The sequence below is a fragment of the Mastomys coucha genome, unplaced genomic scaffold (assembly GCF_008632895.1).
Source record: "Mastomys coucha isolate ucsf_1 unplaced genomic scaffold, UCSF_Mcou_1 pScaffold21, whole genome shotgun sequence".
NCBI lineage: Eukaryota > Metazoa > Chordata > Mammalia > Rodentia > Muridae > Mastomys > Mastomys coucha.
In genome coordinates, this window is record NW_022196904.1 from 190,483,778 (window position 1) to 190,511,494 (window position 27,717).

A 27,717-nucleotide genomic window follows, 5' to 3' on the forward strand; every position below is an offset into this window, starting at 1 on the left:
CAAATCTCACAAGTAGTTTATACAGCCTGGAGATGTGGTTTGATCAAATTGCCTATAATCTTGCTACCGGATGATAGCACAGTCAACACTGTTTGCTTCTGGTTCTCGCACACACAAACAATGTTTCAATTAGAGGGATATTATGTGACTCTTTGATGGTAATTCACATTAACTAGATGCTCAACTTGTGCAGGCACTATGCCTGATACCTCACAGGCATCAACTCTCCTAAAACCCAAGGAGGTAGAGACTTAAAACCATACACATTTCTTAGGACTAAGACATGGGTACTGGGGGTTGAAGAAATTGTGTAACATCCTCAAGGTCGGACAGTAGTGACTGCAGAGCCACATTTCAAATTCATCCACTGAGCGGGCTCCCCCAGATATATGTGGGACGAGGCACTGAACGAGCTGTGGGTTCAAACATGTCTGTCAGCCAGCTGGCCCACTGCAGTCTTAGAAATGCTCTGGGCCCTGCCACTTCTATCTTCATGGGCCACTAATTATAAATGACATAAGTAGTGTTTTCTCAGCTTCTACTTTCATGGCTATTGGTGGTATCTTCCATTAGGGGAAGGCTAAAGCCCATCCTTCCGTCACACACCAGACCTTCCATGGTCTCTGATTGCCAGAGACACCCCCAGGATCTGCCACTGCTGTCAGAGGCTACAGGGGCCTCGCATACTTAACGCTACTGCTCTGCCACTGGGTCCTGCCCAGAGACGAGAGCTACCTGGTCCTTTGAGAGGTAGTGCCACAGCTACTGTACAAGTTCCACCAACACTGTCAGTGCCAGGCTCACAGCTGCTGCTGCTAGGTCAGAAGAAGAAGCATATAGCTTTTGTGTACTGTGTACTTGGGTCCCACTGGCTTATAGGCAAGAGGAGAGCAGATGTCTCTCAAATCTAGGGGTGTTAGTTCCATAGGTATCAACATGTGCTCAAATCACTGGCACAAAATAGAATGGTCCTTGCATGAAACCCACAGGTCTCCTGAATACTTTAAATCACCTCTAGATTACTCTGACTATAACACCAATGTGCTAGGTCATCTCTTACACCACTGTGCTTTAGGGCAATGACAAGGACAGAAGTCTGTACATGTTGGGTACGCATGCGTTTATTTCCACACATACATAGGTAAATCTGTGAAGGTGGAGTCTGAGGATTCAAAGGGCTACTGCCCTCAAGACTACCCCTCATTCTGGACTAACTTTGGATTTTCCTCAGAGAGATTACATAGTCCCTCAATCAAACAGATTCTTGAAAACCTCAACTTACTTCTAAGACATCTCGGCATCTTCCAGAGCTGACAGTGGGAACCATATTGGAACCTGTTGGGCTTGAAGGCAAGTACTTTTACCCTTTGAGTCATTTCACTGGCCCCAGGCTCCCCCCTTAAAGAGCACAGAGTCCCTTGTGCCGCCTGGGTGGGTTGAAATAGATGGATCCATGTTAAAGTTTAAGGCTTTAACTCCATGACTTGCAGTCAGAGAAGCATGAGAGCAAAATAAATATGCAGAGCTTCTCATTCAGGACACTAAACATTCCAAAGGAAGAGCACTGAGATCTAGCTCAGTGCTAGAGTGACTGCCCAGCATGTAAGAAGCCCTGGGGAAAAACTGTGTTTGGGGCTCAAAATGGAAATACTACAGTGCTAAATCTCATGCAGAGCCTTGTATGACAGCCTCACATCCAAGCCATCCCTGCAGCAGGACGTAAAAAAAAAAAAAACTTTAGAAAGTCATTCTTATATGTACGGGTACAGATAACTTGGCACATCACAGACAGATGAGGTACCCATGTATGAATAGGTGACTGGGTATGTCACAGGAACAGTACAGGCACAGTTGACTTGGCTCTGTGGTAAGGTGAAAGTGCAGAAAGAGCCAACATGTTTTTATATTTTCATCAGAGCCTCCACACCCTGCTGGAGTTCTGCATATCAGGGAGAAGCATGGGAGGGGCTGCAAGACGGGCATGGCACAGCCCAGCATGGTAGGTGATGAGGCATTGTGGGTGACTGGCACACAGATATGGTCCATATACCAGAGGTATTATGAGGCACGAGATAATTAAACAGAGGTAGAAGGGTTTGCTAATCCAAAATTGGCTGTCACCCAACCATTAACTCTCCCAATCCACTGTGGTCTCAAAGTCCAGCAAAGCTGTGGTGTGAGGTTGTCCTTTACCATGGTCATTATTCACCCGGCCCGTGCCATCCTGCATTGCCATTTTAGCTTAACCTCTGCTGCTGTGATAAAACACTCTGACCCAAAGACATGTTGGGGAGAAATGCTTTATTCCATCTTATTAATCAGTCATCACTGAGAAAACTCAGGGCAGAGACCCAAGTGGGCATGTGAAACCCAAACCACAGAGGAATGCAGCTGGTTGACTCAATCAAGTTCATGCTTTAAGGAGCTTTCTAAGATAGCCCAGGACCAACTGCCTAGGGGCTGGTGCCACCCTCGGTGGGATGGGCTCTCAGGGTTAGGATCAATGTCATCTCCCTGAGCTCCATCCTCTCGTAGGCTTCTGATCTAAACATAGCAAGATTACTCTGGCAGCACTGGAGAGTTTTCAGGCATCTCTCAAGGAACACGCAGGCCAAGATGCACGTGGTTCCATTCATTCCTCAGGGCAGCAAGCTAAATGCAGAATCCAAAGTCAATGAGACTACATACCATACTTATATGCTTCCAGACTGCAATGGATCCTCTCTTCCACTCCATTCTTATACAGGTGCAGGGTATGTTTACATACATATGCATGTATGCATACATATTAGCATATGGTATATATAACATGAATATGATATATATGTGTATATATATATTAAATATAGGCATATACATAAGGAGGCAAGGAGAAAAAATATACACATGCATATGCATAAACATTTAGCTTGAACTTTATTGAATTCAACCAACAGTAGGACTCTCTGTAGTATTTCAGTCCTTGGCTGGACATGAGAACACAAGTGGAAATGAGTGTCACCCGTTCCAAGGAGCTTGCTATTCAGAAGACACAAACTGAAACCCCAATGCACAGCCCGTCAGTGTGGTGGCTACTTATAAGAGGAGGCAGGATGTCTTCTGGAGGTCTAACTGAGAACGGCCACTGGTGGACTTGACCCATGCTGCACGGGCTCAGGTCTTAGCTTCACTCCTTGTAAACCATGGGATATCCAGCATGCAACTGTAGAACATGCTTTTAAACTGAGTATCTACAATAGTACCATTTTCTGGAGGTGCCAAGCTTACATAATACAACACTGAGCGCTGCTCAAAGAGATGCTCAAGGGCTGAGCAATGTAATAACACACACCAGGTTTGCCTGTCAGAGAATAAAATTAACTGAACGTGACTTCACCTTTCCAGGGTCACCGCTGTGGTGGCCAGTTACTGCATTCACTGAACATGACTTCTCCTTCTCAGTGTGGTGGCCAGTTACTGCAAACTCCGCAGCTGTCAGCCTTGTGATCCTTGCTCTGTGATCTTTACAGGTGTCTTGTTTGTTTTAGTTTTTATAACTAATTAGCTTATCTTCTCCATTTTGATTGGATGCTACAGAAGGTTTTCTCTACCACTAATCCTATATCCATGATTTTTAATTACCTGTCCTCCCACCCACAAGAAGGCCACACTTACAAGAGCCACACAACAATCTCTCTCCCTCAGAGGAGGCTGACTGGGCCAAGACTCTGAGATGGAGGTGGGTGTGGGAGGCAGAGCCCAGAAAGGGCTTAGAATTGTTCTTAGGAGTTAAAGTCACACACACCTGGAAAAGGCACTAGAAGATAAACAGTACAATCCCCAACAATGAGAACCCCGGGAAAGGGTCACCTATGAGGAGGAGAAAGAGGTACACTGTGGCATGGTGGGGTGGAGAGGAACCAGCATAGGATAAGAGCTTTGCTTAGTGACTGAGGAGCCCCTCCACCCCCCCCAACCCTGGGCAGGGTAAACAAAGAAAACTGCTGACTAAGCCCAGGTCAGCTTCTCCATGTTTCCTTCCTGAGCATAGCCAATCCTGTCAGTATTCTTGTTCTAGGATGCCCCAGGGACCTTCTATGGCATGTTCTGAAGCACAGCTCAGAGTGGCCAGTCTCTTCTCCACTTAGTAGGTTCACTGACTAGAGGCTGACAATTACACAGCTGGGTGCCGCAGAATGATACATATTCTCCAGCCATGGAGGACTTGGGAAAGCAGAGTATTCAGCCACGGGTACTGGGCACCTGATAGGTGCCAAGGTAGCCCAGATGTGCTAACGTATGCCATCCTGTTTAATCTCTGTAACCAAACACCAGGCATGGATGGTCTATTTTCCAGGCCCCAATTCTCACCATCCAATGTGAGAATAAACAGCAGTAGCAGCTAGGAATGGAGAGGCAAGGGAAGGGGGTGGAATCCTGGAGTATAGGCACTATCCCTCCAATGTCCCTTTCCTCTTCAGACCTGTGGATTTAGTCTTGGCCTTTCATAAAGTACTGATTTTCAGTCTGTCCCTGTAACATGGCATTGTTCCCAAGAGCCCATGTACTATCCTGCTGTTGTGACACAGACTGAATAATGTGTGTTCATGTGTCCTCGGGTGCTTCTGTGTTCAACTCATGACCTGCTAGAGAGGACGGGACAGACTCACACCCAGATGTCCGGCCAGTGCAGTGGGACCATCTCCTTGGTAGCAGTTGCTGCAGTCAGGGTGCAGCTAGGGGTGCCTAGCACCAATGGCATTTAGCTTGTTTTACCATAACAAGATGAAAAAAATTAGGATTACCATACTAACCTACAAGTTTACTTTAAAAGCAACTGAGAAAGTCAGAACGCATACCATCTGGAACAGGGTGGGCGGGCGATGAAAAACAAGCGGCTTCTTAATCTCCTCAGCTCTGTCTCTCAGCCTGCCATTTTGCTCTTGAAAAACCAAACCAAGAAATAACCAAGCAGGCACCTACTATGCGGCAGGCACAATCCTGCCCAGAAGGGGTAAGAACTGCTCTGACCACAGTCCTCCTTTCAGGTACTTAAAGAGGTATTTGCAGAGCTGTAGCTGTTTCTCTTTAAGCCATTTTACTGGTAGTGATTTTTAACACTTGGACGACCATGCAGAGCTTTCTGAGAGTTTTTGGTTTTGTCTTCTTTTCATTATCGTTCCTATCCAGAATATCCTAACCCCTTATCCTTCTCTCTGATTTTTAAGGAAGGGAGGACGGGGGAAGGGGATGCAGCATCTGTGACCTGGGACCCTGGTAACTGGGCTGGGGCTGCTAACGACCTCCCAGAGATAATCCAAAGGGCTGATTTAGCAAAGCCCATTCTTGACCTTGACACAAGACAAGACAAGCAAAGGGGAAGGACTTGGGAGGGCAGAGTGAAAGAAAAGAATAGTGGGCAAGCACTCCCTCAGATCTCGCCAGGCCCCTCCCCATTCAGCAAACACCTGGCTGAGTTGGAAAACGGAACCAGCCCAACTTTCCTACTGGCAGCAATTGAAGCTGTCAGCTCCTGCTTGTCACCACTTGCACTGGAAGGCCTGGGGCACCCACAAGAGCCCTAATTAGGCAGAAATGACACTTCTACAACTGACCTGCCAGGACCTTTGGCGGACCAGTTAACATCATTAGCTAACATTTTTAAAAAGTGTGAATGTAAATGAACAGCCAGTGGCTTTCAATGGAGTTTGCCGGTGGTACCCCCCTCCCTTCTCGCTCTTTCTCTTCTTGCATGAATAGCCCACTTGTTTTCTCTGGTATTGGAGGGAGGCATGAGGAAGGAGGGGTAAGAAGGCCATCCTCTGAGCAGACAGACTATGTTTAAAGCATAAACAAGCTCCTAACACCAGAGAGGCCATCTCTTCTTGCCTGCATATGGCACCAAATGTAGCCGGGTCTCCAGGGCCACCAGCGCAGAGCTGGGAGACAGCAAGAGCCAAACAGGGCCGACAGGTGCCAGACCCATTCCGCAAGCTGTGACCATCGAGCACCGCCATCCATGCTCTAAACACATTTTCTTTCAGAGTCCTTCCGTGGGTTAGACTGTGCTGTGAAGCCGACGTTGCTGGTATACACAAGTGTAAATGTGCCGGTTCCCAATGTGCCTGGTCCCTCTCTGCAGACGCCAATACTTACACAGCGGGCTCATGTCCTACCTGCTGCTGCTATTTCCCACCTGGAGTCACACTTCACTTTGCTCTTTCCTTTGCAGCCACAGAATCCGTACCTGCCGACACTCTCCATCTACAGGAGGGAAGAAGAGAGTTCCACTGTGAACACTTGGCTTTGTTCCCTTGTGGCTCCTAAGTCACACACTCGGTGCTGGCTGATACTTTGAAGGGAAGTTAAAGTTGGGAGGAGAGATGTTAGAGGCGCCTGGCTCCTGGTGCTGGCATCCCTTGGCACCCACTACCTCCTTGTTGTATGGCCTTGGTTGGTGTTCTTAATCCTGAGTCTCAGATGTTTTCATCTGTAAGACAGAAAATGCCTCACTGCATTAAGAAACAAGAGGATGAATGTGCTGTGAACTCGGGGAAACTGCTACCTGAATGTCAGGAGCTAGGGTGGGTGCGAGCTCCCCAAATCAGGAACCACAGCAGTTTCTCATCCCTGACTTCTCTTGGTGGACAGAGTAAAATTAGTCCTTGTTTCCTAAGGCACACTGGACAGACCAACCAGTGTACTCTCAAGTCCCCTCTCAGCTCCCAATCTGATTATTATTCTTGAAAGGGTACATGGACGTAAAATGACTCCCACAGAACCATGGGTAGATTAGTTATTTACTCCCTCTTGTAGACTGAACACAGCATGAACAGGAAGCAGACCACACGTATTTCCAGGTGTTAGGAAGCCCTAAGAACCGTCATTGTGGGTGCACTGTAGATGCACGGGTAGTAAGTGTAGGGTGGGATTTGAGAGTCCAGCTCCCAGAGGATGGGGACGGGTGCTATACAAAGCCTGGGCAGGAGACTCATGCTTGTTTGTTATTAAAGATGAGTAAAGTCAATCAAAAGGTGTGTGGCAGAAAAATGCCTGTGACAATCTGATCTGTGAGACAGAAGCAGAAAGAAACCCACCTTAGCTTGAGGGCAGGAGGAGAAAATACTTGGGACTGCTCTTAATGAAGTTTAGTGGAGAGGGAGGGAGGGGAGGAGGGAACACCCCCTCGATGTGCAGCAGTTAGTGCTTTTAAGCTAAATACCTCAGCATATTAAGGACATAGAGAAAAGCCAGCGAGAGGATGCCATCCAAGTGAACCACATTGAGCTCAGAAAGCCTGTAGGAGGTGTCTGGGTTTGACCCCTTTCCAGTCACATGCCTGGTCCCAGCCCTGCTGTTGAGAGTAGTGGCTCCTCTCCAGCTGTGGGGCTTATTGAAAGCCTCTAGCCCCTGCCTGGTTTTGGCACATTTTCTGCAGGTGCCTCCTACTGTGGCTACAATAGACTGCTTGGAGGTTTAGACTTGTCAACTGCTGCTGGGAAGAGAGGCGGGCAATAGCGAGGGAGTACAGTCATTGTCTTAAAGGGCCAGTGACACTCTATGTCACTACCACAGGGCCTGAGGCTCGGGTCCCTGCTAATGAGATGAACCCTGTCTCCCACTCAGTCTTTCTCTCTTTAATGATTTAACTTGATCGCTTTGGTTCCTTTCTGGAAAGGGAATTGCTCCATTGATCATATAAAGTAATTGCCTGTAAAACATTGCACTGCAGCAAGTACCACAGCTTCCCTGGCTGAAAATGTCATAGCAATTGAAAAGCTCTTAGCCCAGTTTAAGAATGGGTGGCTGAGGACACGGGGGTGGGGGCGGGGTCTTTGCACAGAACCCCAAGTACGCCTGTGTTCCTAGAGTTTGGACATGTGACGGAGAATTTCCCTCTTGTGGCCTCCCATGATTTTTGCGTAAGACTCTGAGACAGATTAAACACATCAGGAAACAAAACCCAAATATCCTTAACCCTAAAATTGGATGAAATGGGAGAAATTATTTTCCTAATGATTCACAATATTCTTTTCTGAGAATCCTTGCATTCAGAGGACACCACACAGGTACAGCTTGCCTTAGGAGGGAGGAGGTGGGACCTTCACCTCAGAGATAGGGGTGCCTGGTTGGGGAAGGAAGAATAGATGTGCTTGTGGTTTGCTGATGTTTGGGACTTGTCACTTGGCGGCAGCAGTGACTCGCTCTGAGGATGGGGACCACACACTCATCAACAGCTTTACTAAATAACTAACATGTCCCTTGCTGAGAAGCAGGGACAATTCACCTGGGGTAGGGTGGCTTTGTCTAGCATGAACCTCCCGGCTCAAAAAACAGGAAATCTGTTAGTGATGGCCTGCTTCTCTGCCCTCTGACAGGTGAAAGCCCAGGTTTGTATGCAGACAACTTCTGTCTGTCAACAAAGCTTCAGGTGAATCCCTCTTCATCAGCAGACACTGCAGGTTCTTCATCAGCCCAGGAGCTAGGGCAGTTGATATGCTCATTATCATACAGTTTTTAGTGGCAGGACACCAGCTGTCTCCCTGACAGTCCTGCAAACCCAAGCTGTGAGACGACTACTTACAAATCCAAATCTGGAAAACGCAGAGGATGCTGAAGGCCCTGTGTTTTCCAGTTAGACAGCGATCCTGCTTGAACCAGAGTCAATGCAGAATCACTGGCTAAGAGAGGAAAGGCCTGTTAGGCCTTTGTGGGATGAAAGAGAGCATTGAGTGGATGGTCCACAGTGTGGATGGTGAAGCCAGACTGTGCCATGAAGCCAACTTCATTTCCTCCTTCAGAGAAAGTCTACAGCAATCTCCCTTCCTCCAGAAGTCAGAAGGACCGGCCAACCCCAGGAGTGTTCTGTTCGGTCCTTTTTCATTTTAGTTTGATACAAACCCCAGCCTCCTTCCTTCAGGGATTTTCTTCCAGAGTTACAGATTAAACAACACACACTTACAGTTAGATGCCAGTGTGAATGACTTGTCGGGATGACTTTCAAGCTATATAGATGACACATGGTGACATAAGGGGTAAAAATCCTTGTCTACATTTAGAAAACACAGTGTGTCTGTCATCAATACAGCAAAGGACAGACAAACCCAGGTGTGGCATAAGAACCTTTTCCCAGATGGGTCAAGAAAGTGTGACCAAGCCAATGCACCACTGAGGGTCTAGCTGGGACTAAGAAGGACACCGATGTTTTCCAGGATATTGGGCTTGAACAAGAGTATGAAAAGTTCCACGCCATCACCAATGCATTTGAGTTGAACCCAGAGAGCATTCATAGGGGAAGGGGAACATGAACACAAATATACATATTCCCCCCCACACACACACATCATCACACACACACAAACACATATACTATCACACACACACACACATACCATCACACATAAACATGCACACACACACAAACACAGAGGTTACATTTTGTTTTCATTTAGCAAATATTATTTGGTGGTGAAGTTCAAAGAGTTATAACTTTAGATTACATTACTCATCTTGCTTCTGCAGATTTGTAATTATCTCCCATAACAAAATATAATTTTCCACTATTATTGAGTTTATCAGAAATATACCCAAGTTTTAATTGGATATATAATACTTTTCTGAAAAAGGCCTCAGTTGTGAACTCAAAATAGCTGTATTTTCAACAAAGCAGTAAGTAATTACACACATCCTAAAATTTCTAAATATCATTCTTTAAAAGAAAGTGATAGTTTATCCTAGAAATTAGTCTTCGATTTTTGCATTCTCAAAAACTTTATGTTCTTGTCAGTTTAGTACAAAGTGAAAATATTTACAAGCAATATTTAGGTCAGATCTACAGAGTCAGAAAAACCCCAGCAAGTGCTGGCATAGAGCTATCTCTCTCTCTCTCTCTCTCTCTCTCTCTCTCCCTCTCTCTCTCTCTCTCTCTCTCACACACACACACACACACACACACACACACACACACACACACAGAGAGAGAGAGAGAGAGAGAGAGGGAGAGAGAGAGGGAGAGAGAGAGATGGGGTGGATTCTTCGTCCCTCAAACAGGAACTCTGCTTTTAAAATCCTAGAGATGGAAAACTTCTTTGTAGGTACAGTGAGCTGAGGTTAGCTGACCCTGCGAGCTCATTTTTGTGAACTTTTTAGAAGTAACATTCAGTCTCTCACCCTCAGTACTTCTCCTTGGAGGATTAACGGAAACATCGTTTTCCTGCGTGAACAGACCCGACCTTTTATTCCTGTGTTTCAGTTATGATTCCTACATCCTCTGGGAGCCTGCAATCCTGTCCCCGTACTGTATTAACTTTGGAGCAGAATTTTCATCTAGTGCATTACCTCAACTTTGAAAAGTGCACAGGGCTCTGGTGATCATTCATTCACCTATGACTGGCATATTTGAAAAAAAAACATGATTAAATCACTATTGAGAAATAGCCTCAAATGATTTCATTCACTAGGAGTCCTAGAATTCATTTCCCCAAAGCATAATTCTCAAAAAATAACTCTTGCTCTGCATCTGTGACTAATATTTTAGAAAAGACTAAAAAAGTCTAGAAAGGACTGTTTCACTCCCTTCCTCCCCCACCCGTATCTGTGTGTGTGTGTGTGTCTGTCTGTGTGTATGTGTGCCTGTGTGTCTCTGTCTATGTCCCTCTGTACTGTGTATTAAAGAAGACAATACAAAGACAAGTCCAGCCAGAAAGATATATCAGCAAGAGATACAACAGCAAGAGATACAACAACCCTAACCCTAGGGTTAGGGTTAGGGTTAGGGTTAGGGGTTAGGGGTTAGGGGTTAGGGGTTAGGGTTAGAGGGTTAGGGTTAGGAGTTATGGGTCAGGTGTTAGGGGTTAGGGTGATTATACACCCAACACAGTCCCAAACTTCTGACAACAAAACTTTCCCATCCCCAAGCCTAGCCTTGGCCCTGTCAGAGATAGTCTGTTGATTTTCTAATGAAAATCAGATTACTCCTCTTAAACAGACTAAATTGTGGCTTCAGTCAGGTTCTGAAGTTTAAGTGCAAGAGTCAAACTACTTATCAGCTTATCTAACAAAACTGATAGGCAAAGAACTCCAAGGCCCTGAGGGAAAAGGGGGTGTTAGGGTGGGGGTGGGATTCAAATCACAATTCCTTTCAACAGAACTGGAGGAACTATTTTTCAGATTTTTCCACCACTTGATAAAACACTTACTTGGGAGGCTGCAGAGAGCTCAGTGACTAAAGGCACCCGTGCTCGCCTCAGACCAAGTTCCTTCCCGGCACCAACACTGAGGGACTCACAAGAGCTTGTACCTACTGCTTCACAGTGCCCAGTGTCTTTTTTTCTGGCTTCCTCAGGCACCAGCATACACAATTACAAATAAAATTAGCAGAGAACAAGAAAAGCAAACACCCACCTAGCTGGTCCCTGCACTGGAAACCTTTTTCTTTCTGCTGCCCTCTTTGTGAAAAACATACAAGATAACCTTTTCTTTGCTCAAAATAAAAGCAATTGCCTTATTTTGCTATCTGTATCAAGAAAAGAAGCGCAAATGAGAATATCTGGCTTTGCAGAATACTTTCTCAGCATTCCTTGGCTTTATAAGACTTGTATGGACATCACAAAATACCTTAAAGTTGCATTTAACTTCTATAAAGCTTTAAAAATTATAATCTATTTTTAAAATGGCAAAATAGGTTGTTTAAAGAATTTCTTTGGCCTGATCTTTTCCTCTTCTCTTTATGTTCTGAACTCGATGGATAATTGCCTCGCTTCTGGCTATACAGAAACTGCACATCTATTTCCTGAAAAATACCAATTAAACTGCCATCGCAGCATCTCCAACAGTATCTGTTGGTCTTTGGTGTCAAAGGCCTTAGAACAAATGGCCAGAAGGCTCTCTGAAACTGCCTCTGATGGGGGCCAACTCTCGACATTCACACTTTACCTTCAGCTTAAGTTTTCTGCTTTGCGGGAAAGCAGGGGAGAAATAACACATCGAACTTTGTGGTGTTGCACACATGCTAAAGGTTATGGTAAAAGTGATGCTTTCCCAGGAGGCTAATCACTCTCAAAGGCCACTAACAATGTCTTAAAAGGAAGGGGTCTCCCCTTCTAGCTAGTCCATCTAGATTTCTGAACACAGCTAAAGAAGAGTTTTCAATAGAACAGTATATAACTGCAGCAAAATCCACCCTTTCCCCGTCCCGTGATCTCCAAGAACATCAGCGTCTCCGAGTGGGGCACAACAGGGAAAGTTTATGCAGATTCTCATTTAGCCTCACAGCAATACTACGAAATTTCTGGTCAACAGAAATGGACTCAGAGAGGTTTTGTCACGTGTGCAAGGCCACACAGCTGAAGCCTTGTGTTATTCTAACACTCAACACATCTGGGCTTTCTTGCTACACCCAGTAAAGTGTTTCCTTCCATCCTTCCCGGGGGAAGTCTCAGTTACTCAGTCCTCCTTAACCTTGGCTGCTAACAATATTTTAAAAATACTTCCGCGTGAGCCCCATACTTAAGCATGAGTGTGATTAAACAGGCCCAGGAAGGACATGAGAATTATGAGCATTATCCAATAGTGTAACAGTGACTTTAAAAAGACAATATGCCTCTCTGGGGTGATTAAAATCTTTTTTTTTTGTTGTTTTGTTTTAAAGACTTATTTATTTTATGTATGTGAGTACACTGTCGCTGTCTTCAGACACACCAGAAGAGTGCATCAAATCCCATTACAGATGGTTGTGAGTCACCATGTGGTTGCTGGGAATTGAACTCAGGACCTCTGGAAGAGCAGTCAATGCTCTTAACCACTGAGCCATCTCTCCAGCCCCAGGGGTGATTAAATTCTAATTATGCTTGGATAAGTAGACTCTAGACCAAGAGAATCTACAGATGACTTCAGTGTGAGTCACAACAGGAACTGGTCATCAAAGAGAGACATACGATTTACCCTGAGTCTTCCAAGACTTCAAGGAAAGCCACTTAACTGTTCATGCCATGGAGAGGGCACCCGGACCAGCAAGAGCTGGCATGAAAGACCCGAACCTGTAACACTGGACAGGATGCATGCTGGGAATGATCAGGTACTGGAGTCAGCAAGACCTGAGTTCGTACAGCATTCCTGCTCTTCAGGAACTGCGTGAACCCAGTCACTTGTCTTTTGACATCCACTGGTTTGCAGACTCAAGAGGGATGATGTCTGTACAGGTTGAGACCTATGAAAGCAGGAAGACCAAGTCAGCTAGCTGCTTCTGGGAGTTTTATTGTTATTACGAGAGTGTTAGTGACTAGTGCCAGGGTGCACTGATAGAAAAAAAATGTCAACAGCTTTCTGTAAATCATCATTCCTTCTTTAATCACTTGGCATCCAATCTCAGGTGTTTACATTTGCCCTTTGGCAATTCTACTTCTCAGCCTTGGCAGCTAGGGAAGGTGAGCATTACTCCTCCCACTCCTATCCATTCTCTCTCTACTTTCTCGGTGTCTGTGATTGAAGGCACCTGCAATCACATTCATTAGTTCCCTGTGAAAATGATTTTCAACACAGATGCCAAATGCAGGGAAGAGAATTAACAAGCATTTGATAGCAGCCCCAGGTAACATCTAAGCACTCACTTTTGAACATTAACTGTTGTGGCAAACAGATTCTAATCTAAATACAGGTGTTGGATAGGACTGAGAAAAAAACTAATATATTTGTCTTCAACCTCATCCATTTATGAATGAATGACATGGGTTGAAGATTTCGGCATTCCATTTCTCCCACGAAGGTCCTCCAACTAGCAGGTTGAGAAAATCTGATGTGCCCTTCATGTTTTCTCTTGAATCATAACTACAGAGTAGAAAGAGTCTAGGAAGGAAAAAGACATGCTGGTTCTCAATCAAGGTCACCCGAAGGCCCACGAACTCTGTGCAAGGGGCTCACGATTCTAAACATACACTGAGCACAGACCCAGGAGAGCAAAGGCCTGGCTATACAGATGGTCTCCTTTGTGTGTGCAAAGAACCTGAGTGAATTGTAAAGGCCTGTGAAAGCACTGCTGTGTTTACAGCTACTATTACCTGTGGAGTGGCTGGGCACTCCATCGTCATTGTTATTATTATTAAAAGGGGATATTCATATTCAAATGATTAGAGAAGACTATCAATCCAGACTGCTCTATGTACTGAGAGCCAAATCTCGATCTGGTGTCAGTGTACTCATTTCAAAACTGCCTGACTCACACTCTATGCAGACCCCTGGGACATCAGTATGGTGGCGTGTGCATCCTCTCTAGTACTCTATCTTCTTTCTAAAGGGTGGGCACAGTCCCAGCCTCATGCTGTGTGCATGCGCCAGGCACCCTGACAATCTCCCAAGCCTCTCCTGCTCTCTGGACCTTCTCTTCCATCCCATTCCTAGCTCTCCCGCTTGGTCTTTCTAGCCTCACACCAACTCCTTTTCACACTCTGACGTTGTTGAAGCATCTTGGATATTTAATCTCAGTAGAAACAGAAACAGAATCACCAAGATGTTAAAACAAATTATATAAAGTTTGTGTACATTTGCATACATCAGGGTATACTTTGTAGTAAAACCCCCACTGTTCCCAGTAATTATGGATTATGAAACTGGAGTATTCACAAGCAGCCCTGTGACTGGAATCTGGCTGCATTATCACACTAACAGGCTATTAGTACGTCTAGAGCATAGGGATGTTTCAAATGAACTTTCCTGACTCTTATTTCAGCATACTGATGACTCATGGGAGTGCAACTGAGATCTAACTTCAGTGCTCTGGAATAGCGCCTGGCACAGGGCAGATCATCAAGATATCTTTGTCAATTAAATGGTAGAAGCAGAAACAGAGGTACCTACATTTCCTTGACTTCGCACAGCTTCAAGATAAAGAGTCTCTAAGAAAACAACTGAGTCACTAAGGACCCCTTAGAAGTCAACTCTTCTCTAAGCTTTGACTTAAATATCCTTCCCTCTAACATACTGTAATCTTTAGACATAAAAGTAATTCGCTTGAAGAAAGTTAGATACTGCTAGCATATACGAAGACAAGATTCCTGTGACCCCCATCACCCAAGGACATCATGATTAACCCTTTCAGACCGCCCTGTGTGAGGGCGCACACACCTGGCATGGCACCAACAGTTTCTACCCTTGCCTTTGGGACTTGGACTTCCTTTTTGTTGCTCAAAATCCATTTTGTCTGTTTCCTCTTATAGCTCCTGCCCTCCTCCTGTGTCCTCAATCCGTTCCTTCTGCAGTGCCTCGCTCCTATTTCAATGAGGACTCTGTCCCCATTTCCCTTTGCCATTTCCCTTTGCGGGCATCTCCACTCTTCAGGTTTAGGCTATGAAGGCATCTTTGATATCTCCAGTCCTCCCTTTTTTTTCCTGGGGCTCCAAACTTGAGGCCAGCAGGTGTATAAACCCGGTGCACATGTTCCCTAAGTCAGGCCATATATGTGTGTTACTCTTTACAACTCTAAGAGACCTCTACACTGCCCCAAGTCTTCCTGGCTCCTCGCTCTCCATTCCATCACCTAGGCCCAGGCATCCTTCATATTCCTTCTCATCTGTTTCTTCCCACTTGACCTTTACCCTTTGACCTTTTGACATCATTCTCCACCTGGATTTACTGCTTCCCGAACAACCAAACACATTATCAATCCTACCACTCTAACCAGTCAACCGCTTCTGTCTTGCCAGTCCTGTATTTTTAGATATGCCCTGCTCTTGTAGGATGATATTCTAACACTTTGGCAATCTCTTCAGGCTAAATGTCCATCCCTGGTTCTCATTTCTGAAAGGAAGGACTTATTACTCAACTAACCCCAAAGCATTCGTCAGTTACGTGTTTGTGATTTATTGTGTGCCAAATCCATTCACTCATCCAGTAACTGTTTATTGAACCTCTAATCTATGAGGGAGTACACTGATGTCATAAATACAGTACTGAATAAGACACACAAACCCTGTCCTCACCGGACGTAGAGGCCAGGGGGTTAGAAAAGGAAGAATCCACTGCATAGCATCTCAGCTCAAATACTCCAGTCTTTCATTAAAATAGTAAATGAGGGCTGGGGTTATAGCTCAGCTGGTAGAATGCTTGTCTGGCATGCATGAAGACCAGGGTTCTATCCTCAACACTGCATTAACCAGGCACGGTTACTCATGCCTGTCATCTCAGAACTACAGAGACAGAGGCAGAAGGATCAGAAGGTCATCTTCCACTATACAGCCAGTATGAGGCTATCCTAAGATACATAAAACCAAGTCACAAATTAAAATTAAAAAAAAAAAGGGAAAGAAAATTAAATGAGGCCTGGAGATATAGTTCAGTGGCTGTGTTCAGGTGGTGGGTCCAGAGATCCATGCTGAGCCCAGAGAAATAGAAAGAAGAAAGTCAAATGGGTCACCCCTAAGGGATGAGGACTCAGTTCTGTGGTCCAGGTTTCAAGTAGGCAAGGAGATCAGAAGAAAGAACAGGCTGTTTGGGGGTGAGAATGTGAAGTACAGCTTTCCTTAAGGCACAGGATGGGTGAAGGAGGTGCCTTCCACTGGAGGTGGGTGGGTATGCAGAAGGGCATACACAGGAATGAAAGCAGTGGCAACACTGTGCGCTCATTTTAAACAAAGGTTCAGTAAAAACCCAGCTGTGAGCACTCAGCTCTGAGAGGGACAAGAAGATGGATGACTAAGTCTCTGCTTCCACCATCAAAGGACTTGCAGCTAGCCAGTAGGGGATGGCAAGTGCATGATGACCCATCACACCACAGAAAGGAAATCGTCCTCAAAGAGACACAGGAGGAAAAAAGAAAAAAAAAAAAACCGCCTGGGGAGTCCAGAGCGGGAAGGAGTGGGTCTCGATTATATAACCGTACTTACAGAATCAGGTATTTCATTCACCTACATCCAACAGTACATCTATGGAAAACAACAGTTCCCAAATGCCTCTTCGCTCTCGGGGTTATTTTAAGTGATTGCCCAGCGGACAGAGCAGGTAAGGTTAGGTTTTCCAGATGAGCAATGGAGGCACACATCTTTTAAGCAACCTGCTTTTTCTGTTGGGAACATAAAACAGGCAACAGTAAAACGAGAACACCCCGTCCGTCTCGGCCCACTCCTGCACCATCCAAGTATCTAGAGCACAGGAATAAAGTTCTGTCATTGCGTCTAGTACCTGACTGCCACAGTAAACAGGCAGCCCTCTGCACAGATCATGACCTATGGACCTCACGTGCTGCGTCTGCATGGCCTCCACCCCGCCCTGGGTCTCTGCAAAACATCATCAGCCTTACTGTCTACACTGGGTTTCACCCTCAGTAATCTCCCCCAAAGGGAGCTTTCTGAGAGAGAGCATCATGAGGCGTGCAGCAAGCACCGTGCGTGGGCTGGAAGGGATGCATGCCCAGGACCTCCACGGCTCAGCAAGGGCACCCTGGGCTCCTGCATCCCAGTGGCGGGTACCGCTCCCCAGCTTCTGCAAGATGAACTCAAACAATCGTTAAATGTCTCCCCGTCTGCAAAACTGTCCGAGGAACAGTGACAATCGGGGACTAGAGAGCACTGGGAAAGGAGCACTGAGGAAAGACGAAGCGCAGACAGGACAACGAAGAGTCCCGAACGGAAAGCAGAGGTTCCTTCCACCTAGGGCAGGCAAGAAGCCTCGCGAGATCTAGGGGTCGTGATCTCGTTGCGTTGCCTAGCGACAAAAGGACGCTGACGGGCCCCCTGGCGAAACCCCGCAGTAGCCCTAAGTCTCCTACCATGGGGGACGAAGGCCGCGGCCGCAGAAGCGGGATCCCTAGGGACCTGCAGAAGCTGAAGCAGCAGGCGATGGCGTACTACCAGGAGAACGACGTCCCGCGCAAGCTGGAAGAGCTGCTCAACTCCACCTTCTACCTCCAGCCTGCGGACGTCTACGGGCACCTGGTAGGGACCCGCGGCGAGCTCCCTCCTCCCTCTAGCCCACGCTGCGGCAGCGCGCTGCGTCTGCGCCTGCGCCACGGAGTCGCGCCTGCGCGCTGATGGGCGAGGGGTGGGGGTGATGCCAGCTGAGAGCTGGGCGAGCGGGCTGCGCGGGGAGGATGCGGAGAGTTGACAGGCGGCCCCTCAACGGGTCTGTAGCTCCGGTCTGCCCCGAGCCTGGAGAGTTTCTTTACTATCCAAAGAGCTCCCCTGCCGTTGGTTTTCTAAGCCACAGACCTGACACCGAACTCACCTTGCCTGCGGGCGGGGACCCAGGCTGGACCACGGAATGAATGCCCGGGACTTGGCTGCAGACCACCCCGGACCCCATTCCACTGGCTTCCACTGCCCCCAGATGTCTCAGATTCCAAGTCATTTCCCAGGTGTGAAAACCTCATGCACCCTGCATTAGCTAGGTACCCAACTTCTCGGGCCAGTGACTGCCTAAATGCAGATTTCACTCGGAGGCCCTTCCCTCTTGGTTGTTGCCTGAGCTCTTCTAGGGGCGGTCCTGCAGGAATCCTTTGAGTTACCCGAGGGTCGGCTGCTGAGGAGGGGAACCCTGTGCATCAGATTTGACTTGGAAAGGAGTTGGGGTACCACTCGACCCCCAAGTCTCTAGAAACTCTGCGAGATTAAAACAAAAAACAATCCCGCTCTTCTAAAGAACTTGTACGTCAGGGATTTAACTGATGCCCCACCCTGGCCCCTGCACAGTGGGACATAGGGAAAATTACAAACTCTTTGTGGATGGGTGAGTGAAGGCCTGATAAAGATTTCAGTCCCTCTGTCTCTCGCTGAAGGGACTGTTAACGTGATGTTTAGTCCCAATTCTAAAAGGACACAGGTACTTACTTAGTGTCTCTTCCTAGTCTGGAAGGCGGTCTGGCACTGGTTTGTACAGCTCTTTAGGAACTCCCATACCGTAGTTAGGGGCGGCCCCATTTGCTTTCTATTCTTTGCTACAACCATTCTGACCGAAAGCAACTTAGGAACGCGTTTATTTGGCTTACATTTCCATGTCATAGCCCATCCCTGAGGGAAGTCAGCAGGAAACGCAGCAGAGGCTATGGGAAAATGCTGCCACTGGTTTGCTCCCCATGGCTTATCCAGCCTGCTTTCTTGGACAACCCTGGTCAACCTGCCCAGGGGTGGTAGTGCCCATAGTGGGCTGAGCCCTCAGATGTCAATCTTGGATCCCTTCCAGGTGACTTCTGCTCTGCCACGTAGAGGAAATTGCAATTACTAAGACTCCCAAGAGGCCTGTTTGAGCCTGGGAGTGGACAGGGATAAAAACCATCCCCTTCAGATTTTAAAAATCTGAATATGCCACAGTGTAGAGACAAATGACTTCCACAACTTGTGAAGAAGGATCAGGGAGTTAGTCAGCTTGTCATAGAAATACTTGCTAGAGAGAGACACCAGGTCTGTGGGTTAGGACAGGTCTCTGAGTTCCTGCTGAGACATGCTGTCCCAGCAGAGCTGTGGGGCTAAACCCAGATCCGGGAAGGACACATGTGGAGACATTTTGTAGGAAAATCATTATGTCTGGCCTTGTAGATAATTCAGTGTGGTTTTCTGATTTTTGCTTTTGTGTATGTGTTGAAGGCAAACTACTTTTCTAAACTTGCGAAGCCTCCCTCCATATGCAAAATAGTGGGAAAAATCATACTGGATGGACTGGGACTTCCTACTCTACAGGTGGAAATCTCCTGCATCATTCAAAATTTCCCCAAGGTATGAGGCAGTTAAAATTTGTTCTTTAGTGTTAGTCTTGCCCATCTCTGTACTAATTAGCAAAAGCTTCCTAAGTTGTAGAAAGTTACTGTTTTGAGATTCAGCATTTGTGCTGTGTGTATATGAACATATGTGTTTATTCATAGGCATTCATAAATGCTTGAATCAAACAGTCAGCAATGCAGTGTGCTCTATGTTTTTGTGTGCTGGCCTGAAAATAATCTTAGGGGGTGAAGGAAGGAAATGAGACAAAAATACATTTAATAGTCTGACATTATGATGCAGTGGATTCTATACATCTACATTTGGGTTTATGTGTTTGAGATATGAAGAGCAACAATTTAAACAATTTATTTAGATAATTTTAACAGCTGGAAGTAGTGGTATACTCCTATAACTCCAGCACTCTGCAGGCAGAGGCCAAGAGGATCAGTAGTCAAGCTGTCTTCTGTTATTCATAATGAGTTTAAAGTCAGCCTGGACTACATGATATTCTATCTCAGGAAACCTTCTGTTAATCATATAATGAGTTTAAGCCAGCCTTGGCTACAGGATACTCTATCTCAGGAAATCTGATATTCATAGTGAGTTTAAGGCCAGCCTGGGCTACAGGATACTCTGTGGCCAGAAAACTAAAGTAAATTTAAAAGTTAAAAACAATTTAATGGTTTAATTCATGTTGTTTCCTACTTGTTACAAATACGATTGTTATAGCCTCCAAGGGGAGAATCATCATGAATAAATCTGTAGCTATTTCTCCAAGATGTAGTGAAAGCTTGATGTGGGAATTTTAGACCCATATTTTAACAAGAAGGTGATGTTTGAAATGTTTCTTCAGTGTTTCAACAGGTGTGCATTAGAGCCAAAAAATATGTATTGTTTTCCCCCTTGAAGTTGATGATAAAATACTATTAATGTTAAGCGCTAGATTAATTCAATCTCCCATCTTCTGGGAGAGGCAGAGAAAATGCAGAACACTTTGTGTCCTTGTCAGTACATCTGTTCCGTGGCGATATCTACTCACTTTGAAGTCGTGGAGAACCTTTTGCCAGAGGCATTGGACGCAGAGGAGGCAGAAAGGAACCAAGCAGTGAGCACAGCTGTACAGTGGATCAATCAGTCCATCACAGAGGAGCTGTGGGGTCTGGTCCCCTCCAACCAAGCGGAGGTGGACCACAGGCTCAGGTACAGCTTCCATTGGCTGTAAATGCCTCATTGTCTTCATGTTCCTCTCTCAATAAAATGGCCCCGGGGAGCGGCAGTACTTAGACCACTCACTGTTCTGATTTACCCAAGAAGTCTGAAATTGCAAACTCATGTGCACGAGCTTGTAAAGGTCAGAGTTCGCCACCAACTGTCTCCTTGGTCGCTCTCCACCTGTATGTTGGGACAAGAGATCCTACTTTAACCTGAAACTCGCCACTTTAGCTGCACTGGCTGGCCAGTGAGCCCCTCTGTCTCTGCCTGCCCAGTGTTAAGACTTCAGGCACTCCTCACCATGCCTGGCCTTTCCCATGGGTGCTGGACACTGAGCTTGGGATCTTCATGTTTGCATGTCACCCCAAGAGATTTCTATGCATAGATAGGTAAAACTGGTACACAAATCAAACATTTACTAATAACGGTGATTCTTTGGTGTATAACTTTACCATTCATTAAAGATTAAGGCAAGTTTGCATCCTAATGAGATGTGTTTTTACATTTAGAATTAAATCTTGGCTGGATAGTTGATACTGGAAGACAAAGAGTACCTTTTTTTCAGAGTTGATCAATTTTTGTCTATTTATTCATTTTGTGTGCATGAATAGATGTGTGTGTGTGTGTGTGTGTGTGTGTGTGTGTGCCACAGCACACACTTGAACACTTGTGGAGGTCAGAAAACAACTTGATGTAGTAAGTTCTTTCCTTCCACCACGATGAGTTCCAGGGGTCAAACTTAGGTTGCCAGGCTGGGAGACACGTCCTGGGGCCATTTTGCCAGCCCCAGAGTTGATCAATGATTTTATAATAGTCAAAGCTGAGAATACTGCTTTGCATAAATACACTGAATACACAGTTCAAATAACAGAATTATATTTATAGGCATATCAGAAATTGTTGGAAATTCTATCTTAATCTCGAGCTAAAATTCATTTAACAACATTTTTGACTTTTAAAATCTTTTAAAATTATATTTATTTTCACTTATGTGTTTGGGTGTTTGCCAGTATATATGTACATGTGTCACAGGCATGCCTGGTGCCCAGACGAACCAGGAAAGGGCATTGGGTTTCCTGGAACTGGTGCTTTAGGTGGCTGTGAGCCACTGTGTCGGTCAGTGTTTTTCAACCTTCCTAAGGCTGTGACCCCCCCAACCATAAAATTATCTTCATTGCCAATTCATAACTGTAATTTTGGTACTGTTATGAGTTGTCTGTGTTTCTGGATGGTCTTGGGCGACCCCTGTGAAAGGGTCATGAGACCCCTCTAGGGTGCTCTCCAAGAGCAGCTTTTTCTCTTTGCTTCTGAACCCTGTCTTCAGCCCTCTTGTTTGACAACGTTTCATGAAACTCAGACATTCTAACAGTGCAACCCAAAGACACACTAACTCAATATTTACCTGATGGGGAAGATAGTAGATGTCTATGTTTTGCAGAATTAAACCATGATATTTCAGAAAGATCAAGATGCTTGTACATGCAACAAAATACTACAATGTGTAATGTATATTAGTGTTAAATCCGACGTGTTTCAGGCTGTGTTCATTGGTGGTGTGTATGTAGCAGGACAGTTGTGTGACATTGCGAAGTGCACATGAGTGTTCAGACCCAGAGTCACACAGTGTAACAAAAATTCATTATGTATTTTATTTGGAATTCATTTTCAGTCATGACAAGTTTAGGAGCCTTTTTACTTTCACCAGAGTTTGCCATCCCCAGCAGTCATTTATACGGCCCTGTGGGGAATTGTGACCCGGCACAGATTAAGAAGCTGGGTCGTAGACTGCAGAGCTAGGGAGACAGACAGTTTAAGCAGCCAGAGGTCCCTGACGTCCGGCTCCCACCTCAAAGTTCCCTACTACACTCTTGCTATGTAAGGTCATGAAGGGCCTCATGGTCTCTGCTGTAGAACTTCCTGGGCTCCTCAGAGAACTTTCTCTGGATGAAGATCAGATTCCAAATCCAGAGAACAGTCCTTTCCCTCTGTGCCAGGTCACCTTTGAGCTTTTCAGACCTTTCTCTCCCTGGGGTCACAGTGGCTGGCCCTTACTACATTCTGACCTCCAGCCGCAACCAAGGCTTAGACCTTTGGCCCTGGATTAGGGTTTTGTAACTTCTAAAATCAGAGAACCAAGTAGGGCTGAGAGAGTGTTATTCGATGCACACTCAGCGGTGGGTGGGTTAGAATTACCTTTCCTTTGTGCAGCTGGAAGGCTTTAACCCAGGCAAAGGGCAACTGCAGCCTCTTCAGTTTTATTACTCAGCCATCAGCAATGTCATACTGGTTTTTTTGTTGTTGTTGTTGATAACTTTGGGGTTATCATACAACTTGATTGGAGACCCTTGAAAAGCTATTTATTTATTTATTTATTTAATTTTTTGGCCTTATTGAGTTTAAGTGTGACGCTCTTACTTTTGTTTTTTGGCCACAGCTTCTACTTCCTTCTCCTGAAGTTTGCTCCCCATCCCCACCTCCAAACCAAATCTGGACTGATACAAATCCTTTGTTTCTGGATCTTTCTTTTTCTTGATCTTGACCTCTTTTTCCTTCATAGAAGGGGAAATCAATGGAGATGGAGGGAGAGGGAGGCAGAGGGAGAGAAGAGGAGGGAGGAAGACAGAGAAAGCCGAAAGAAGAGGGAGGGCAGGGAGGAAGACAGACAGAAGGCGGGGGAGAGGGGAGGAGGGAAGGAAGGAGGGAAGAAGAGGCCTTTTGAAAAGGATGAGATCGTTTGTGGGCTGCAGAGTTTTTTGTTGTTGTTTGGTTGTTTTTTTTTTTTTGTTTTTTTCAAGACAGGGTTTCTCTGTGTAGCACTGGCTGTCCTGGAACTTACTCTGTAGACCAGGCTGGCCTGGAACTCAGGCTGCAGTATTTTTAAGTTCTTACAGGAAGAGTGTCAGCACTCTGCACCATGGTTGCTGCCTTAGCTGAGGATAGAACTCAGTCTCCTTCAGCTCTTGACAAGCTGTGTCCCACCAGATCAGCACTGTGTGGGACACTGCCTCTCCTCCCCTTGTAGTACATCATAAACTCCTCTCTGTCATCTTCAAAGACCCTTCTGCCTACGTGTATAAGCCTGATACTATTACCCACCCGTAACCAGCCTCGGCCTGGGCCTCATACCCCTCTTCTCTACACCCTATCTCCTCACCCTACAACACTACCATATTAACAGTCAAAAACACCAGCAGAACCTTCCACCTGGTCCAGGACCTTCGCTCCACCAATGCTGCTGCTGTCCCTTTACACCAGAAAGTCTCTAACCCTTGTGCTGTCCTCTCTACTGTCCCTGACAACACTACTTCCTGTCCTAAATCCTAAAGACACATTCCTCTCAGTTCTCCTGGATGTCCACTTCCAAGACCTTTTTGCCTTTGCATAGATGGATCCTGATACTCAACAATCCTGGACAACTGACCTGGACTGTCCTCCCCCCGGGATTCACGTGCTACAGACCTGGCTTGCCTTCTCCCCTTCCCTCCCACCTGCTTCAGTATATAACTAATCTCCTCCTTTGCAGCCTCTTCCTGCTCTGATAGCCAATCTAACGTGGTCTTGCTCTTCCATTTCCAGAGTTCCAGAAGTTACCAGATCTCACTTCCCGAAGCTCAACACTCCTCCCCTCAGGTCATAATCTTAAATCTTCTCTCTGCCCAATCCAGAAGCACCCCACTTTAAACCACCTCCCTCTGCTCCTTATCCCATGGCAAATTTCCTCCCCAAATACTCACTCTTGATTTCCCTATACCAAGCCGCACCTGCACCTCCTCCCTCCTCCCATACACAGTTTCTGATACTTAAAATGTTCTCCTTTCTACTCCAGCCCTCTGCCTGCCTTACCTATGCAAACCTTTCCACCCTTACACTTCAAAAGCACATAAGTACTTCTAGAACCAACCTTCCCACTGCTGCGGCCTCTCCAAAACTCTAGACAGTACCAGCCATAGCTGGCCTCCCTCTCTACCCACTCTTCCTAGAGCCTCTCTGCTTATCTCTAAATCTAGAAAACAAACTCTGGGATGCCCTCACAATCTGTTGATCCCCTCCCCCATCTATGCCCACCGGTACCTCCCTCAAGTCCTAACCTCAAGAGGATTCCAATCTCTTCCTCCATCTCAGATTCCATCCCTTCAAACTTCTCTTATCAAAAATTCACCACTCAATTTCTTACATGTGCTCCCTCAAGCCATCCCCACTTATCTCTGCCTCAAGGTTCCCCAGACCCTATCACTCCTGTCAGAACCCTTAAAGCCCTCAGACCTGATCCCTCTCATACACTGGAGGATCCTCTAGCTACTTTGTGTGTGGATGGCAGCTTCTTCCTGTCAGGTGGCCACATCAGACAGATCCTCCCTTGTCAGGATCCACCTTCCCCTTCTGGTTCCTATTCCCTCCTGATCACCCAATCTCACACACATCTCATCTCTCTTCTCATGCTCCTACTTTTCCTTTACTCAAATGGTTGCCGAAAATCCACCACCAACAGATTTCCCTAAAGTCATTAACTGTCCAGATGTTCCCCAACGTCAAACACTGAACAAATCCTACACCCAATTATAAGACATAACTAAACCCAAGCCACCTCCTCTCTGTCTCTGTCTCTGTCTGTCCCTGTCCCCCTCCTCTCTCCCTCTCTCTCTCTCTCTCTCTCTCCCCCCCCCCCCCCTCTCTCTCAAGGCCTTGGGTCAAGGTCAGCCAACAAACTCTGTCCTCAGCTTCCCTGACCCCTCCCCCTTCAATGCCTCCTAGCACTTTCCTTGTGCTTTTCTTCAAAGCCTCTCTCTGCTGTGGAGCCCTGGTTTCCAAAGCTTTCCCTCCCTCCACTACTGACACTTGTCCCCTGATCACTCAAGTTCCCTTTTGGGAACCAAAGCCAAGTGCTCTCAGCCTTTTCACTCCATCCCCAGAACCTGTTCCAGAGCCTCCCCAATCATCCATGTTCCTGAGATATCCCAATTTCAGAACCCACCTACCTGAACACCCCAGGAAAGACTATTCTGATGTAACAAAAGCCTCTCACGGCATAGTCTCCCCAATACAATCAGACCCTGCTTTCAGATAACAGCTGTTCCCCAATTAGACTTATATCACCAATCTAAAATTTTCCTGGCCCCTCCAAAGCACTCTCAAACAGACTCCAGATAAGGACTCCTGGGCAATCAACAACCTAAGTTTTCCTGCCTATTGCCTACTACTAAGAGTAGGATCTCTCCCCCTCTCCGTGGTCTTGGGACTCCTTTCCCCAACTACCAGTTACAAACCTAACAGTTTCAAATGTACACTCAAGATAAAATAAAAAAAAATTTCTAAAGTTGTTAACTTCACTTCTGTCCCTAGTCTGTCTGGTCCAGCAAATTTCAGATCAACTACAGATTGCTACAGCAACCCCAGTGCCAGCCCCAGCTGTTTTCTCAAAATCTGCATCCGGGTCCAGCCTCACAGACTCTGCTTCCCTAGCCTCAGATGGTCCTGCAGAACCTGTACAATGACCGACAGCCTACTCTTCCCAGCCTTGAGTAACAACCCAGCTTCCTTGGGCCCCAATGTCAGCAGGAAGCAGCCAGAGAGAATGATGGCACTTACCCAACATCCAGACACCCTATAATAAAAAGATGGAAATGAAGGGACTCTACCCAGCTTGAGCATCACAATCACGGCTCTGGCAGGTCTTGCCCTTCTTCCTGCTTCCCTCTGCTCCCAGCACTTGGGAGGCAGAGGCAGGAGGATTTCTGAACTCAAGGCCAGCCTGGTCTACAGAGTGAGTTCCAGGGCAGCCAGGGCTACACAGAGAGCCCCTATCTCGAACTTCCCCCCCCCAAAAAAAATAAAACAAACAAACAAAAAACTTCTAAAGCTAGCCATCAAGGTCTATTTCCTATTGGTTCATTTCCTTCTCTTGAAGTTGACTACCAAGGTCCAGCTATCAAAAGCCCCCTTTGGCTCAGCTCACCTAATTAACATGCCCAATTAAAACTAAACACCTCATCCTAATATGAGGTTCTTTTATAAACCACCATTTGCCTATGGGTTACATCTGTGTCCTCTCTATCCAGAGGCAGCCCTATGCCCCATTTGGGGGCAAATAGCCCTGCCCCCTCTCACCTGTTTCCCCCTCCCCCGTTAGTCCTTTATCTCCTATCTTTGTCCCTTATCCATGCTCTGTCCCCTCTGGTGCAAATAAATCTCCTTTATGCCGAGAATATGGTCTTGGGAGTACAGAGCTGATCTGATTCATGTTTCTATGGGATGTTTTTATTTTCCTTTTTTGTCTATGGAAGCTGCTACCTTTTTATTTGAGGATGGGGGAGGGGTGGTGAACTGTTGGGTAGTTTTGTTTACTAGGGTTTCCCCAAAGTTTTTTTACACTCTCATTTTAAGTCACACACACCTGCCTCTCATCAAAAGGAAAAAGGGAGGCTGGAGAGATGGATCTGCCATTAGAAGTTCATCCTGCTCTTGCAGAGAGAGTATCCAGACTGAGTTCCCAGCACTCATAATGGCAGCTCACAGCCATCTATAAGCCTGACTCCTGGAGAGTGTGGATACCTCTTGCTTTTACACACGTACACACGCGCGCGCGCGCGCGCACGCGCACACACACACACACACACACACAAAGGGGGAAAAGGAAATACACCTTTACAATACTATCTTCACTAAGGATTCTTGGATGGTTTGGCTTCTGAATGTCATTTATATAAAAAGAAAAATCCAGTCACCCTTAATCAAATTATGTCTTCAAGTTTTATTTTGAGGGTATAAAAAGAGCTCAAGCGGGGCGGTGGTGGCACACGCCTTTAATCCCAGCACTTGGGGGGCAGAGGCAGGTGGATTTCTGAGTTCA

General features: G+C 46.1%; 2 protein-coding genes across 5 annotated transcripts in view; one reads left to right on the plus strand and one right to left on the minus strand.

Moving 5' to 3' along the window:
* Window positions 1-17,931, minus strand: part of Hspa12a (heat shock protein family A (Hsp70) member 12A) — a 147,038-nt gene extending 129,107 nt beyond the window's left edge. The window contains exons 1-2 of the mRNA XM_031390842.1: window positions 17,735-17,931; window positions 6,156-6,243 (exon numbers count right to left, since the gene is read on the minus strand). Of these exons, the coding sequence (XP_031246702.1) occupies window positions 6,156-6,243; window positions 17,735-17,737 (91 nt within the window). The 5' untranslated portion in view covers window positions 17,738-17,931. The remainder of the gene's footprint in view (window positions 1-6,155; window positions 6,244-17,734) is intronic.
* Eno4 (enolase 4) overlaps window positions 17,676-27,717 on the plus strand; it is a 37,490-nt gene continuing 27,448 nt past the window's right edge. For 3 of the 4 annotated variants that reach the window (XM_031390854.1, XM_031390851.1, XM_031390853.1), the window contains exons 1-3: window positions 17,676-17,900; window positions 19,545-19,673; window positions 20,668-20,858. In XM_031390854.1, the coding sequence (XP_031246714.1) occupies window positions 17,736-17,900; window positions 19,545-19,673; window positions 20,668-20,858 (485 nt within the window). In that variant the 5' untranslated portion in view covers window positions 17,676-17,735. Of the gene's footprint in view, window positions 17,901-17,951; window positions 18,320-19,544; window positions 19,674-20,667; window positions 20,859-27,717 lie in introns of those variants that run through there. The other variant, XM_031390852.1, reaches the window with a different exon arrangement.